The sequence below is a fragment of the Megascapheus bottae genome, chromosome 20 (assembly GCF_031878675.1).
Source record: "Megascapheus bottae isolate mThoBot1 chromosome 20, mThoBot2.hap1, whole genome shotgun sequence".
In the NCBI taxonomy this organism is placed as follows: Eukaryota; Metazoa; Chordata; class Mammalia; order Rodentia; family Geomyidae; genus Megascapheus; species Megascapheus bottae.
The window spans coordinates 43,010,710-43,027,913 of NC_143528.1; the positions used below are offsets into that span (position 1 = coordinate 43,010,710).

Here is a 17,204-nt window from a genome sequence, read left to right on the forward strand (position 1 = left end):
CCTAGTGGACCGCGAGGGGTGGCCATGGGAAGCCAAGCAGGAGGCTCTGTCCCATCATTTACTTAGGAGATCAAGAGTGTTTCAGAGGCTGAGAATCAGCGCCTCCCACAACCTCACCCAGGCCCAAGCAGAAGGAGACAGGAGACAGGGAGGAGAGGAGCCAAGCCCGGCCTGGGGCAGCCTGATCAGCCAAAGCCACGCCCAGCACCTCGGACGGAGGCTGTGAATGTCTCCCCACTCAACCCAAGGCAGAGAAGCAGCCAGCACAGCGTGGCTGTCCTCACAGACAAGCGGCCTTTGAGGTTCATGTAAGAGACACCTTTGAGAGTTTGGAAGCAGCGCCCCACAGGGCAGTTCCCCTCGGCCCCACAGACCCAGGAAAAGCACAGGTGCCCTAGCAGAACGCACAGCGCCCGCCTGCCTCAGGCCGCACCTGTGCGCCCACAGCAGAGTGTGCATCAACACTCGCAATCGGTATTCGTCAGTTTTAAAAGTTCAGATAATAAAGACAGCAACATGGCAGCTGGTGTAGAGGGGCTGAGAGCCACAGCAGCTTGTGCCTGAGTGGAGTAGGGTTCATCCCAGGATGGGACAGGCGAGAAGAGGGGAGTAGGATAGGGGAGGGGAGAAGGAGGGGAGGAGGGCAGGGAGGGGACCCCTGGGGTAGAAGGCCTTCGTGCCAGGAGCACACGCCCTCCTCTCCACTCCCATTCTCCCCACAAGGCCAGCCAGCAAGTTCCCCCCAGACGGGAGACAGGTCCTGGACAGCAGGCGTGCCCTGCCTCACCTGGCTGGTCAGAACTTCAGTTCGAGGAAGACTGTGCCTGAGTGGGGACAGGAATACATGAAACCTTCCTGTCCCTTCCTCTCAACATTGCTGTGAACCTGAAACGGCTCTTACAAAAAGTGTATTTGCGAAATTTGGGATTGAAGGAATTCCTGAACATTTTAATTTTGTCCTGTGAACCACAATTGCTAAACAACGACAACAGCAAAAAGACTATTTAAACATGAAGATGGGCAACTTCTGTTTATCAGATTAGACACTGGACATGCAGGAATCTGCAGTGCCCACCATCCCTCAGGCCCTGCCACTGCCCACGAGAGAACTACCAGCTCCCTGCCCTCCCCACGGGAGAGCAACCAGCTCCCCACGTGTGCCAGGAAGAGCAATGCCAACGAATTCTAGCTGATGCCTCTGTTTGCTTCTGTGGAGAGGACGAGCCCTGTGTGCCTGGGACATAGCAAGTGGCAGGAGGCCTGTGACCACCTTCAGAAAATACTACAAGGTGTCGTGAACGTTGGCTTGGCCTTAGTGGCCCCCAACAGCCCAGGTGCTTTGCTAGTGCAGAGCAACTATGACACCGAATCCAATGGCCATGTTTTCACACCCAGGACTTTCAGCCGCCTTCCAAGTCAGAAAGACCTGAAAGGCCGCGTTGAGAGGACGCCCTGCTCACCCTCTGCACTTCTCAGCTCCGCCAGGTCGTCTTCCGGACTCAGCCACACCTTCCTTTCCTGGACCACTACTGCAATGCTCGCAAATGCATGTCTGCACCCTCTGGAATCCCTTCCTGATTTAACTAACCACTGGGACAGACCCATGATGTCTCACACGCACGTGCACACACATACACACACACACACACACACGTACAGAGGCAGGCAGACACACACACACGCACACACAGAGGCAGGCAGACACACACACACACGCACACGCACACACAGAGGCAGGCAGACTGGCAGGCACATCACACACACACATGTGTACGCACACACTCCCTCCGCAGGGGTTCCTGAGTCACCTCTGACCTCACAGGTACATGCTTCCTGGTACCGTGATCCACATTCCCACCCCACCCTCGCCGGCCCACACAGGGCAGCAGGGACTTTCTGGAAGCACAATGCCCCTGGCTCTGGGGGCCTTGGTTCACTGTCCACACGCACGCAGCTATGAACGCTCATGACAATGCACAGGTGACAAGCCAGAGGACAGGGTTACGTAGGCAGAACTGAGGTTCAGAAAACCACACGAGGTGAACTTTAACATTTTATTGGCCTGACATCAAAAGAAAACGGTGGCCCCGGGTGGCCTCAGGTGGCCCCAGACCCACAGCAGGGCTGTAGCACCAGCCTGGCCCACAAGACGGCAACAGCCCTGGACACCTGAGATCCTGGGACGCTGCCCACATTCCCACCACTGAGACCACACACGGCCCGTGCCTCCTGTCCACATGCTACCAGCCACCCCACCCCCCCGTGCAAGCTGTTCAGCCAAAATCACCCCGAAAGCAGAGGAGCCTAACATGCGACAGACGTCACGTGGGGACTGCCTGACACACGTGACCCAGCACACAACACTCTCACAAGGCTCGGCCCCCACGCCACGCTGGCGGGAAGCTGCCTCACTCGGGGGCCGAGGTGGACGCGGGGATGAGCTTCGGCTTGGCCTGCTGGGGCACAGAGACCTCCGGGATCTTCTCTCCGTGCTTGTACACGCTGACGGTGACGTCGATCTTCTCCCCTCCGTACTTGTTCTTGACGTGGATGCTGTACTTGCCCGAGTCCTCGGAGGTCACCCCCATGATGGAGAGGCTCACGTACTTGGACTGCTCCACCTTCACCGCGAAGTGCTCACTCAGCTCAATGTCCTTGTCATTCTTGAACCAGACCACCTCCGGGTCAGGGTTGCCGAACACTGTGCAGGTCAGATTCAAGGTCTGCAGAGGAGAGAGCGGCAGAGGAGGAGAGCTGGAGGGACAGGCACCGGACAGCGGAGGACCCGGCGTCCAGCCACGGCCAGGGCTGCCTTGCTCGTCCGCTCCATCAACAGTGCTTAAAGAGAACCAGAGCCATGGGCACCACGCGAGGAGCCCTGGAACTGGGCTGGGTTTGCTGCTAGCGCTAACCTGGCACAGAGGGAGAGAACGTGGTGGCGGGGGAGCCTCCACGTCTGGAGGAGATAGAGGAGGGGTCACAGGCCCCGTCCACCTGTGCCAGCCGCCCTGCACCCAGGACCGGGTGCAGCTCAGGCAGCGCCAGGCACAGTCAGACGCCGTCCCGGCCCCTCTGTACGCCAGCCCCGCAGTTGCTCCTGGGGCTCTCAGGGCTTTCAAGGTAAGCTAGAGGTAAGGTGTGCCAACTCTGCACCCAACTGGTGACGTCTTCTCAAGTTTCCACGTCCCCGTGACATGACGTTCCCATCACGAAGAGCACCAGCAAGAGGTCAGCCACTCCATGGACGGCCACAGACACGGGCCGCCCACTGCACGTGCCACAGTGGCCTCAGAATCAACCAGGCTTTTCTGCCTCACATGAACACGGTGCGTGCTCACACTGAAAGCACTGGCTCACACCTGTCTAGCCCTTCTCCTGGTTCAGGTGTTCCTCAAGCAGCCGGAACTAGGTACTATCAGACTCTGAACCCTGTGGCCTGAAACTACAGGCATCAGGGGACAAGAAGCATTCTGAAGTCCCAGCAGTACGTTGAAGGACTTGCCTGTGCTGGGGATGGAGCGAGGGCCCAGTGCATGCTGAGCAAGGGCTCCTCCCCTGAGCTGCAGGGAAGTGCTGGGAACTCTGACCTCTGAGAGTCCTCAGGGACTTTCCAGGCCAGCGGAAGAGCAAGACAGGGCAGTGTGGGCCTGCAGGCTCAACAGAGAATCCAACCACCTCTCAATCTCCTCCTCGGCCCAATACTAGAAACAGCTACACTACAGCTGTTGCATTGCCACCAGCACCATGCACGACACGAGCGATGTATACACTGCATCACTGTGTCCATCCCAGCACCAGCCATGAGGTCTGCACTGCACCCTGCGTCTCTACTCCATCCCAGCACCAGCCACGAGGTCTGCACTGCACCCTGCATCTCTACTCCATCCCAACACCACACACGAGGACTGCACTGCACCCTGCGTCTCTACTCCATCCCAACACCACACACGAGGACTGCACTGCACCCTGCGTCTCTACTCCATCCCAACACCACACACGAGGACTGCACTGCACCCTCTGTCTCTACTCCATCCCAACACCACGCACGAGGACTGCACTGCACCCTGCGTCTCTACTCCATCCCAACACCACACACGAGGACTGCACTGCACCCTGCGTCTCTACTCCATCCCAACACCACACACGAGGTCTGCAAGGCACCCTGCGTCTCTACTCCATCCAAACACCACACACGAGGACTGCACTGCACCCTGCGTCTCTACTCCATCCCAACACCACACACGAGGTCTGCACTGCACCCTGCGTCTCTACTCCATCCCAACACCACACACGAGGTCTGCACTGCACCCTGCGTCTCTACTCCATCCCAACACCACACACGAGGACTGCACTGCACCCTGCGTCTCTACTCCATCCAAACACCACACACGAGGACTGCACTGCACCCTGCGTCTCTACTCCATCCCACGACCACACACGAGGTCTGCACTGCACCCTGCGTCTCTACTCCATCCCAACACCACACACGAGGACTGCACTGCACCCTGCGTCTCTACTCCATCCCAACACCACACACGAGGACTGCACTGCACCCTGCGTCTCTACTCCATCCAAACACCACACACGAGGACTGCACTGCACCCTGCGTCTCTACTCCATCCCAGAACCACACATGGCCTCTGCTCTCACCTTGCCTTCCATTATGGTCACCACATCAGGTAAGCCACCAATCACCTTGCCACGGTCTGCAATGACAAAGAACCAGGTTAAGGCAGTGAAGACCGATGTTCTACTGTGCTTGTGGTCCTGCTACACAATACCACAAGAGCCAGCATGGAGGCAGGGAGGGGATTCACACCCCAGGAGAGGACATGCAGACACAGACACACCAACAGTGGAGAAACGGACCCGAGGCCATGAGCACTCTGATAGAAGTAGGTGACAGCGCAGGAGATGGTGTAACATTCCAGAAAATACGATGCCAGCAGCCAGTGGAGGCGGCTGCAGGCCCAAGGCCCGAGGCCTGAGGCTAGTCTTGGTCAGGAGGGAAGAGCTCAGCATTTGGGAGCAAGATTTTGCCGGAGTAGGTGGTAGGCCAGAAAGAATAAGGCTGGAAACTGAGGCCAGGGGCCAAGGTCACACTCAAACCAGGGCAGGAAGGGTGCTGATGAGATGCACAAATCAGGTACAAAATCTGGCTCCTTTCCCATCCCACAGTCACATAAGCATACTTACTCTTCTCGGCAAATGCAGCGGCCCTGGAGTGACAGGGAGGGGAGGAGAGAACAAAGAGAGATGTGAACAGCTGAGAGATGCCGCCACAGCCCGGTCCCTGAACGCAAGAGCTGTCGGTGGCCAGCAGAAGGCAGCAGAAGGTTCTGGACTCTCTGGGCACGCTGGCAGCCAGGGCCAGATACCTCTGCACTTCCCCCAAAAGGCATAATGCCATCTCTAGATTGCCTAAAATGCCAACTACAGCGTAAGTAAAATAAAAGCAGTTGTTATGTGGCAAGGTTCAGGGGTAATGACAAGAAAACGGTGCCCAGCACAGAGGCAAGCGACTTGTCTACAACCCTGACCCTCACCAGGCAGATCTGCGGGCACTGGATTGTTTCTAAAACCGTCCATCATTCACTTTGAGAGGGGAAATGCCAGCCGTCGGGATGCTGAGACCCCAGGGAAGGCCCGCAAAAGGACAAAGGGAAGTGCACCACCCGTTCACCAGATTGCACTGGAGACATCAGGGATCTTGTGAAATGTTGGTTTCTGGTTAAGGTGACCACTAGACCAAGATATGCCACATAACCTAGCAAGAGCCAGGGACTGTCCTCCACTTGAGTTCAGACACAGACTGATTTGAAATCCCCTCTGTCAACACATGACTGAAGTTGTAATAGTATCAGAAGTGTATCGGTTTAATCACTTAAGGTTCTGATTAATCTAGAAAAATCGGTTTGCAAATGCATTTCCAGTGTAGAAGAATATCTTCTTATTAAATTTTGGTTCCTTTTTCTCCCAGAAACAGCACGTTGATGAGATGATCAAAGCATCCCCAGAGGACTCTCAGTCCCCAGACCCAGAACAGACCCAGGCCCAGAGGACAGGGTGGAAAGCAAGCATGCAGTCCTTACTTGAGTTGCTGGAAGTCGGCAAATGCTTCATCAAAGGCTGGAAGAGAACATTTCAGAAGTCAGAAGCTGCTTCAGAGTGTGTAGCCGCTGGACAGGTCGATTGATCGGAAACCGATAAAGAGCCAAATGAACAGACTGCTTTTCAGGAGTGATTTGTCATTTGATTTGTCTCCATTCAGTGAGCTTCACTGACCCAGGGACACAGTGTAGCAGAGCTCATGTAGACGGCTCTCCACCCTGCCCCGTGACCCCGGCCCACACAGGGTAGCGTCAGGACTGACGGGTGGGCTCTCTTACCCTGCCCGGACAGGTCAAGGGAGCGCTGGTGTTTGTCCTTGCCGTCAAAGATCTCGAAGGTGTACTTCCCTTTGTCCTTCTCCGAGGGCTCGCAGATCTGCAGCCAGGCCATCTCCTCGCTCCCCCCGACCCTCATGTGCTCACTGGACGCAATCTTAGCCTCTCTTGAAGAAAGCCACAGGACATGTCTGGTTGGCTCCGGATGCCGTGCAGGACGTGCAGGACCCACAGCCCCAGCCCCACCCCCAGGAGGATCAGGGTTCTGGGCAAGGTCAGGCCCCTCTCGTGGGCTGGGGCCCCCGTCGCTGGAGCTCTGCCCAGAACCTCTGCAGCCTGGACGTGCAGAGGCCCTGCCCCGTGCGGACTCAGCCGGCGCCACGGAGACACGGGGGCCGTGCCGGGTACGCAGGGCTCCAATGCCCCCCATTTCCCATCAAGCGTCAGGACTAGCACAGTGTGCACAATATGGACATGGCCCAAAAGCCACAGCACAGACCCCACTGACACGACCACGGAGTCACAAAGGGACTGGAACAGCACGCTGAACGTGAAATGGAACCGTCATTTCTCCTGTGAAAGGTCGATTCGATGCCTGCAGAACCTACAGGCACGGGGCTCTGGGGACAAATCTCTGAGCAGTGTTCAGGGCCCTGGCAAGCGGCCTGGAGGCCGGCGAACGAGGCCAGGGCGCTGCTGCCCCACAGCCCCCCACCCCCCCCACCCCCGGCTCCTCCCGTTCCATGGGGCAGTGGCTCAGACACAGAAACCCTTACATCGGGCCCTGCCCTGGTTTGGTCTGAGTCGCCCTTGGTGTGAAAGGTTTTTATATCACTACTACTGGGCTTGCTTCTGCAAAGTGAAAAGTGAAACGCCAGCGGCTGGACCCGTGGGTCTGGTTTATAAACTGCCCTGCTCCCCTAGCCTTCCGCGAGCTTCCCTGTACGGCCCTGTAAGGGCCCCACGATGTGAGGAGCACCCGCAGCAGTGCTCCCTGGGCAGGCCCCTCCACCACCCAGCGCTCTGCCCTGCCCACGGTGGCTGCGTGGAGCTGCGAGGCCCGGCACACCCAGGAGGGTGCTGTGTACTTGTGGGGAGCCGGGGGGGGGTGGACTGGTGACAGCAGCATCCAAGCTTCACCCCACTCACTTGTGATACCAGTTGATTTTCATCTCTTCCGTGTAGTACTTCATGAAACACTGAAGTCTGATGCCTTCTGGGGTGCAGAGAACCTTCAATGGGGAGGCAGACGCACCTGCAGACCACAAAATGGGTGAGCTCTTGAAAAGGCAGTGTGGGCCCCGTGTCAAGGCAGGGCGGCACACACTCGTGTGATGGAGTGGGTGTGTCCACCTGCACAGACATGGTCACACTGTGTGTTGAGGTCTGCAGCCACAGTCTCTGTCTTGTTCCCTGTCACTCATGTTCAGACATAGGCGTTTGCCAGGCTAGAATGTTCAGAACACTGGGAGAAACAGGTCTTTTTTCAGCTGCCCCTTAGCAGCAGTGCAGGTGACAGTGAAACTGAGGAAGACATTACACTGGCTGCTCTGGGTCAATCCAAACAGTGGCAAAAACCAGCAGAGATCATCAGAAAACAAAGGCAGGAATGAGCGAGAGGGACTGCTTCAAATTGGAAAGTCTCTCAACAACCACAACAACAACAAAAGCCACTTACCAGAACTAAGAGAGAACCCACAGAATGGAAAAAAATCTTTTCTAGTTCTAGCTACTTAACTTATAGAGGATTAATGTCCAGGATATGCAAATAACTCAAAGTATACATACATTCTTGAGTTATAACTCAACCGATAATGGGTAAATGAATGGAAGAGACATTTATCAGAAAGAGAAATGTGAATGGCTAATAGAGACTCAAAGAAAAGTTCAACAACCTTAGCCATGAAGGAAATGCAAACTAAAGTGGTGCCATGCTACATCAAAACCACGCTAAGATCCCTTCTCACCCCAGGCAGGACGCAAACACCTGAAAACAGGCCTACCTTGTGATCCTACCACACCACTCTTGAGCATACCTCCAAAGGAGAGTAAATCAACCAGTGAGAGAGACACCTGCAGGCCCACGTCACCACAGTCTGACCATAATAGCCTAAATGTGGAACCAACAGTGCCCAACAATGGATGAATGGATAAAGAAAGAACAGTTTGTATGTGACATGGAATATTATTCAGCCATTTAAAAAAGACCCAGGCACGTTAGATCTGTGAATGAAGATAGCGGAAGCGGAGAGCTATTGACTACTCAGAAGCTGGAGAAAGGGTGAGCAAGGAAGTCAAGCTGACGAAAGTACTAAATACACAGAGGTGGCGTGGTCCATGTCACAGGCCTGTTTTGAGAGCGCAATGAGAAGTGGAGAGATTGTCACAGGAAGGCCACAGACAGTGTGGGAGCTGTGGTGAGAGCTGCAGCTTCCAGGAGGACACCAAGGTCTTGGCTGCCTGACCAGAAAATAAACCGGGCATTCTGTAAAGAGCCTCCAATAGTACATGTATATGATTGCTAGCAAAACACAGAAAACAAGTTTAAGCTACTATTATTAAACGAATAACCATCACTTCTGGGAACTGGTGAGTCCCGCCTGTTATCCTGCTGAGATCTGAGGCAAGGTTGGAAGCCAGCCCAGCAGGAAAGCCCAGGAGACTCTTATCTCCAACTAATCACAGAGCAAGCCAGATGTGGCTCTGCGGCTCTAGAGGTAGAGCACCAGCTGTGGGCAAAATGGAGCTGGACAAGGCCCAGGCCCAGAGTTCAAGCCCAGAGAAAAATAAAAATAATGGCTGTCTTCACTCTGATGGATTCCACGCAAGACCAAATGGAGAAAGAACTTAGCAAAAACTGGTGGACGCATAGAAGACAAAGTCAGAGTTTTAAACGTTCATTAGTTCTTCAGACAATGACAGATTCTGGTGGGGTTGTGGAGAAAAAGGAACTCTACTGCACTGCTGGTGGGATTGTAAACGAGTTTAGCCAGTCTGGAAAGCAGTGTGGAGGTTTCTTAAAGAACTGAAAATTGACCTTCCCTACGATCCCACCATACCACTTCTGGGCATCTATCCTGAATATCATAACCCAGAACATGATAAGGACACCTGCTCAGCTGTGTTCATCTCTGCACTATTCACAATAGCCAGGCGATGGAAAGAACACAGATGCCCTACTACAGATGAATGGATACAGAAAATGTGACATATATATATATATATATATATATATATATATATATATATACACAGTAGAATTCTACCATAGCCAACAGACAAGATAAAATAATGGCATTTGCAGGGAAGTGGATGAATCTAGAGCGAATCATGTTGAGTGAGACAAGTCAAGACCAAAGGAACAAAAGGCTCACGGTATCCTTAAAATGTGGATATTAGATCCAAACAGTACAAGAGCAAGGACTCAATATTTGTGTACCCAATGCTATGGACATGGTATTGGAAATATAAACACAACTACATAGACATAAAAACCTATAGACATAATGTGTGTTACATAGATTAATATGTATCTGTGATATACAAACCGTTATCCTAATTTTGATTATGTTCTAAAAACTAAGTGCCAGTGATTGTATATAGAAATTTCCTTCTTGAACACTTGTTTGTTAAACATGTCATCTGAAATATGATGCAAACATCAACGTTAATAAATTATTTAATAAAAAATAAAAAAAGTAATTAAACAAATTATAAGTATACATAAAATACATAAGTAAATAAATAATAACCTATGTCCAATCAACTTAATCAAAACAAAAAGTTCATTAGTTCTATGCAGTTCTTGAAGTGAAGGTGCTAACAGCCGGCAAAGCAATTACCCAGACTCACCAAAGGCAGATCAGGAGAGGGGGGCCGAGAGCAATGCTGGGCTCTGAAGAAAGCGGGCAGCCCTCCAGCCAAGGGCCTGCACCTCCCCTCCCCGCCCGTCCCGCCCCCCCTCCCCCCATCCCTCCCTCTAAGGCGAACACTTTCTGGCTAGTCCCAGGCCATCTCTTACCACAGACTCGACTCATTGCCAGAACCATGTCTTCATACACTGGAAGAAAGAACAGGAGGTGCCGTCGTGGGTAGACTATAACAGCTTCAAAGCCTCCTTAGCAATGTTTAAAGTTCAAAACTGAAACGTTAAGTCGGCCATCTTTATCCGTGAAAGGCTAGGCGTGGGGTGGGAATGTCTCATTCAGCACGCGTCCACAGAGCAGGGACTGCACATGAGCTGCACGCTGACTTCCACTGGGTGGGGAGGAGACAAGCTCCCCTGCGATGAGAACCGACACAGCATGCAATGCGACCCACAGTGTCGGTGATAAAATTATGTGTAAGACCAGGCACCCGTGGTTCACGCCTGTAATCCCAGCTATTCAGGAGGCTGAGATCCGAAGATCTAAGGCCGTCCAGGAAGGAAAGTTTGTGAGACTCTTATCTCCAACAACCACCAAAAAGCTGCAGGTGTAGCTGTGACTCAAGCGGTGGACCACTAGTCGTGAACAAAAGAAGAGCTCAGAGGCAGGGCCTTGGTCTTGAGTTCCAGCCTCAGGACCCACACCAAGCGGAAAACAAACTGTGTCTGCCATGGATGCCACACCCAGAGCCACCCCACAGGGGACTGCAGCTCAGGGGGAGAAAGGAGGCTGTGTTACCTTTGCCCGCTATTTCAAGGACAGACACATCTTGACCTCTGTCATCTTTCAAGGTCGCCTTGTATTCACCATGGTCCTTCTTGGACAACTACAAATGAAGCACAGGCCACGTCTGTATGAGCTGGGTTCTGGGCCTACACAGGCCCTCGGTGCCCATGCCCTCTCCCAGCCAGCCCGGAAGACAGGGCAGATGTCGTGAACAACTTGGGGTGAGAGCTGTGTGCCTCGCTGGCACGTGGCACCTTTGGTATGAGAAGCTCGCAGAGCCCTCTCTCCAGGTCCGGCAGCTTCTCTGTTTCATACAGAACATCGTCCTTGAGCCACTTGAAAACCGTCTCTTTCTTGGTGTTTGCGACCTGCAAAGCAGAAATCCTAAGTGTGCTGTGGGAATCCTTCAGGCTTGTGAATGAGTAAAACCTGCGGGACTGCAAACCACAGACCTGGGAACCACAGCGATTTTACTCTCTGTTTATGACTAACGATTCTCTTAAATGTTTCTCTTAAACGCTTCTGCTTTCAGTAAAGTGATAACCTGAATGTATGCTCTTATACGTTTATCTTCCTATATGTTCCAGTGTAAATAATAAACCTTAAAGTGCTCATCTACCCCAGTATCCTTAAATTTAAAAAAAATAATATCAGAAAATGGTTGACAGAATCAGAATTGCACAACTGACAGAGACACAAGAGCATTGGATTGTAAAGTATTTAAATCTCAAGTTGTCATATTTATCTAGTTTCTCTAGAATTTGTGTTCAAGGATTTATGAATGCCAGAGGCCAGGAACTGGAGGGCCCAGGTCTGTGAAGTATTTATACATGATTCTGCACCCCCGAGGTGCTCTCCAGACCCTGCGCCGCCTGGGGTCTGAGCACTGGTGCTGGAGTCAGGAAAGAGCAAAACCAAGCAGCCCCCCTTTTCCTTCTGGAATCCAAGACCCTGACCACTCGTCAACCAGCTTTGTCACACTCATGTCTAGAAACCTGAATATAAAATAATCATTTGAGAAAATGGCTTTTCTTCTAGCACACACAGCAAGGGGGCAGGCAGCCTCCCTCCTTAGCCTTGACACTCTCTCCTTTGAATCCCACTGTGCTTTTTGCCTGTTGAGGCAAAGCTGCTCAAGTCTCCCTTGTCAAACTCTGCAAGTAAGCTTTTCTTTTACAAACATTTCTCAGTCTTCCTTTTGAAAATATTAACAATCCATCAACTCACTACCCAAAAAAAAATCTAAAACATTTTTTCTCCAATTTATGACAACTACAGGGATTTAAAATACCAGAGCTTTCCCCCTAGCTTTCACTAAAAAGAAGAGTGTGGACAGGAAATTACAATTAATTGCCAACACTAATGGTCAAGGAAGCAGAGGGAAAGCCAGTTCAATCCTGTGAAGTGTTGGGACCCCCTGAGGTCCTTTCAGCACTCAGCCAGGCCCACACCCACACTCTTGCCCCAGGACTTAGCCCCCAGCCACATCTAGAAGCCCCAGCTCAGCCCCTGGCCCCATGGGTCCTGTCTGGGTCCCCTCAGAGCTGGCGCTGGCAGTTGCCTACAATCCTCACCCGCCCACGGGGAGAAGGCCAAGCCTGTGTGCGCTGGGACTGCCCTGATGGTCTTGACCTTGCTCAGCCAGGCTCCCCCTCACACAGGCAAAAAGATTGTTAGCAATGACCAAAGCTGATCTTACTGCTGAATTATTCAAACATGACTCTGGGTGTGTCCTGCTCCCCAGATGCCCCTTTCATCTCCGGGTGAAGTCTTCTCCTCAACCCAATGCCTTCTCGAAAATTCCCTCACTAAAATGCTGAGCATCAAGTCCCCTCGTGAAGAATGGACACGCAATGAAAGTCTCAACAGAACAGGTTTCCTCATCCCCAAAGCACTGCCCCCTCATGCCACCACAAGCCCTGACACAGAGGGACGCTCTGCTGCCTCTTCCCTCTCCCTCCCCTCGGAGGGGTCTCGCACCTTACAGAGGAGGCGGACTTCACATTCGTCGGTAACATCCCAGTGCAAATACTCAGCAAAGTGAGGGCCTGGGGAGAAACAGGGAAAGAAGTCACAGGAATCCGTAGAAACACCCCGTGTGTGTGTCTACATCAAAACGCACGCTCAGGTTGTCATGTGTGCATACATGTGTATACATGTACGGAATATCGCTTCCTTAGGCTCTGTGGGATGAAAATGAGATACATTTCCTGGCCACAACGTCAACAACCTCGACTCCAGTTTCCCACTGGCTTCTCCTTCCTGCTTCTCCTGCTGCCCCTGCTTCTCCCTCTGCCCCCGCTTCTCCTGCCAGCCCTGCTTCTCCCGCTCCACGTGGCTGGGCCCTGGTTGGAACTGAGAGTGCCACTACTCTTCAACAAACAGCCTGCTAAAGTCATTATATTCTCTCTCAAGGCTTGTGTCTAGCCAAACACCCACTACACAGATATGAGGTCTCCAAAGAAAGAGCGCCGATTGAAATGAGAAGAAGGAAGAACAGCACAACCTAGCAACTTTCTCCATTTGTACAGCATTGGAAATTTTGAAGAATGGATTAATGACTCAAAATGTTTATCATTTCTATTTATAATAAATGAAAAAGGAAGCCACGTACTAAAAATACCACTATCTCATTCAATACATACACACAGAGAAAGTATGTAGTGATTTCTGTTACAGAAATACATTCTACAAGGTTGGCTGGGGCGGAGCTTGGAATTCCAATGGTGTCTCCTCTGAGGGGCTGAGCGAGATGGGAGAGCTGTGGAGGACAGCCTGAGCACTGGGGAAAAAGAGGCAAAGATGTACACGGGCGTACTCTGTGAGGCCAGGCTGGGGGCAAGGTCTGACCAAGCCAAAGGTCTGCAAATAAGGAATGCATAAGCATGTCCAGTACACTACATGGAACTAATAACATGTGTTAACTGAAAGGGGGCCTGAAACAAGTGTGTATCTGAGAAGAGCTGTCTCTCAGAAGAGTCTGGTCACTCTACAATCCCCTCGGACCCTGGTCCACTGGGTCGCTCTCTTCATGAGGAAACAGGAAGGTCAAGCAACAATGTCAAACGCTTCTGAAGTCAGAAGCAGGAATTACAGGAGTGGAAATATAAAGAGCAAATCCCACAGCTGGAAATGGAAGCACTTTCGACTGTTTCAAATACTTTCCAAGTCACGAGGATGTGACAAGGTCTGCTTTCAACAATACTGGAACAGCGCTGAGTCACGCTGCCAAATGGAGCAAGCGGACTTCTCACCTTGCTTCCGAAGGAATTCTCTCCTCTGAAATTCAGCCTCTTCTAGGACAGCCTTGAATGCTAAATCCAATAAGCAAGAAAAAAAGACAGGAAATATGTCTATTTCCCTCCAGCCAAGAGAATTTTCTGTAAATTAGTTATAATGGTTGTGTCTAGCTTACCATCTCCGATAAGGACCAAAGAAGATTGATTTTTGGCTTTCCCATCTTGAATCTGTACGGTGTAGGTACCTTCATTTTCAATAGTAAATCGGTCCATTACCATCTCAATGAGGCCAGTCGATTTGTCACATTTAATTCTGTGTGTCTGTAAGTAATTGAGGACATTGAGATTTATACATTGAATTTTTTCGTCCACGTGTAATGGCTGAATCTGCTATATCTTAAGGAACTGTGGCACACGCACATGGAATGCAATTTGATAACCTGAACCACTGAATGAACCAACCATCAAACGCAAACTAGCAAGATCCATTCTCTGACAGAACTGGCTTCCAAGTGACAAACATGAACGCACGCTGCACGCACTGCCCTCCAGAGGACAGGTGTCAGTGTGAACACACGCTGCTCTCCCGACAGAACACCCACTGCCCTCCAGAGGACAGGCGTCAGTGTGAACACACGCTGCTCTCCCGACAGAACACCCACTGCCCTCCAGAGGACAGGCGTCAGTGTGAGCACACGCTGCTCTCCCCACAGAACACCCACTGCCCTCCAGAGGACAGGCGTCAGTGTGAGCACACGCTGCTCTCCCGACAGAACACCCACTGCCCTCCAGAGGACAGGCGTCAGTGTGAGCACACGCTGCTCTCCCCACAGAACACCCACTGCCCTCCAGAGGACAGGCGTCAGTGTGAACACACGCTGCTCTCCCGACAGAACACCCACTGCCCTCCAGAGGACAGGCGTCAGTGTGAGCACACGCTGCTCTCCCGACAGAACACCCACTGCCCTCCAGAGGACAGGCGTCAGTGTGAGCACACGCTGCTCTCCCGACAGAACACCCACTGCCCTCCAGAGGACAGGCGTCAGTGTGAGCACACGCTGCTCTCCCGACAGAACACCCACTGCCCTCCAGAGGACAGGCGTCAGTGTGAGCACACGCTGCTCTCCCGACAGAACACCCACTGCCCTCCAGAGGACAGGCGTCAGTGTGAGCACACGCTGCTCTCCCGACAGAACACCCACTGCCCTCCAGAGGACAGGCGTCAGTGTGAGCACACGCTGCTCTCCCGACAGAACACCCACTGCCCTCCAGAGGACAGGCGTCAGTGTGAGCACACGCTGCTCTCCCGACAGAACACCCACTGCCCTCCAGAGGACAGGCGTCAGTGTGAGCACACGCTGCTCTCCCCACAGAACACCCACTGCCCTCCAGAGGACAGGCGTCAGTGTGAGCACACGCTGCTCTCCCGACAGAACACCCACTGCCCTCCAGAGGACAGGCGTCAGGGTGAACACACGCTGCTCTCCCCACAGAACACCCACTGCCCTCCAGAGGACAGGCGTCAGTGTGAGCACATGCTGCTCTCCCCACAGAACACCCACTGCCCTCCTGAGGACAGGCGTCACTGTGAACACACGCTGCTCTCCCGACAGAACACCCACTGCCCTCCAGAGGACAGGCGTCACTGTGAACACACGCTGCTCTCCCCACAGAACACCCACTGCCCTCCAGAGGACAGGCGTCAGGGTGAACACACGCTGCTCTCCCCACAGAACACCCACTGCCCTCCAGAGGACAGGCGTCAGTGTGAACACACGCTGCTCTCCCGACAGAACACCCACTGCCCTCCAGAGGACAGGCGTCAGGGTGAACACACGCTGCTCTCCCGACAGAACACCCACTGCCCTCCTGAGGACAGGCGTCAGTGTGAACACACGCTGCTCTCCCGACAGAACACCCACTGCCCTCCAGAGGACAGGCGTCAGTGTGAACACACGCTGCTCTCCCGACAGAACACCCACTGCCCTCCAGGGGACAGGCGTCAGTGTGAACACACGCTGCTCTCCCGACAGAACACCCACTGCCCTCCAGGGGACAGGCGTCAGTGTGAACACACGCTGCTCTCCCGACAGAACACCCACTGCCCTCCAGAGGACAGGCGTCAGGGTGAACACACGCTGCTCTCCCCACAGAACACCCACTGCCCTCCAGAGGACAGGCGTCAGTGTGAGCACATGCTGCTCTCCCCACAGAACACCCACTGCCCTCCTGAGGACAGGCGTCACTGTGAACACACGCTGCTCTCCCGACAGAACACCCACTGCCCTCCAGAGGACAGGCGTCACTGTGAACACACGCTGCTCTCCCCACAGAACACCCACTGCCCTCCAGAGGACAGGCGTCAGGGTGAACACACGCTGCTCTCCCCACAGAACACCCACTGCCCTCCAGAGGACAGGCGTCAGGGTGAACACACGCTGCTCTCCCGACAGAACACCCACTGCCCTCCAGAGGACAGGCGTCAGGGTGAACACACGCTGCTCTCCCGACAGAACACCCACTGCCCTCCTGAGGACAGGCGTCAGTGTGAACACACGCTGCTCTCCCGACAGAACACCCACTGCCCTCCAGAGGACAGGCGTCAGTGTGAACACACGCTGCTCTCCCGACAGAACACCCACTGCCCTCCAGAGGACAGGCGTCAGTGTGAACACACGCTGCTCTCCCGACAGAACACCCACTGCCCTCCAGGGGACAGGCGTCAGTGTGAACACACGCTGCTCTCCCGACAGAACACCCACTGCCCTCCAGAGGACAGGCGTCAGTGTGAACACACGCTGCTCTCCCGAGAGAACACCCACTGCCCTCCTGAGGACAGGCGTCAGTGTGAGCACACGCTGCTCTCCCCACAGAACACCCACTGCCCTCCAGAGGACAGGCGTCAGTGTGAACACACGCTGCTCTCC

The 17,204-nt window shown here is 53.4% G+C and overlaps 1 protein-coding gene across 1 annotated transcript in view; it reads right to left on the reverse strand.

The window, feature by feature from the left end:
* Positions 1 to 2,065: 2,065 nt before the first annotated feature.
* Myom2 (myomesin 2) overlaps positions 2,066 to 17,204 on the reverse strand; it is a 67,719-nt gene continuing 52,580 nt past the window's right edge. The window contains 12 exon segments of the mRNA XM_090353704.1: positions 2,066 to 2,723; positions 4,651 to 4,706; positions 5,197 to 5,219; positions 6,093 to 6,129; positions 6,390 to 6,553; positions 7,536 to 7,641; positions 10,408 to 10,446; positions 11,051 to 11,138; positions 11,293 to 11,406; positions 13,019 to 13,086; positions 14,293 to 14,352; positions 14,454 to 14,598. Of these exon segments, the coding sequence (XP_090209830.1) occupies positions 2,409 to 2,723; positions 4,651 to 4,706; positions 5,197 to 5,219; positions 6,093 to 6,129; positions 6,390 to 6,553; positions 7,536 to 7,641; positions 10,408 to 10,446; positions 11,051 to 11,138; positions 11,293 to 11,406; positions 13,019 to 13,086; positions 14,293 to 14,352; positions 14,454 to 14,598 (1,215 nt within the window). The 3' untranslated portion in view covers positions 2,066 to 2,408.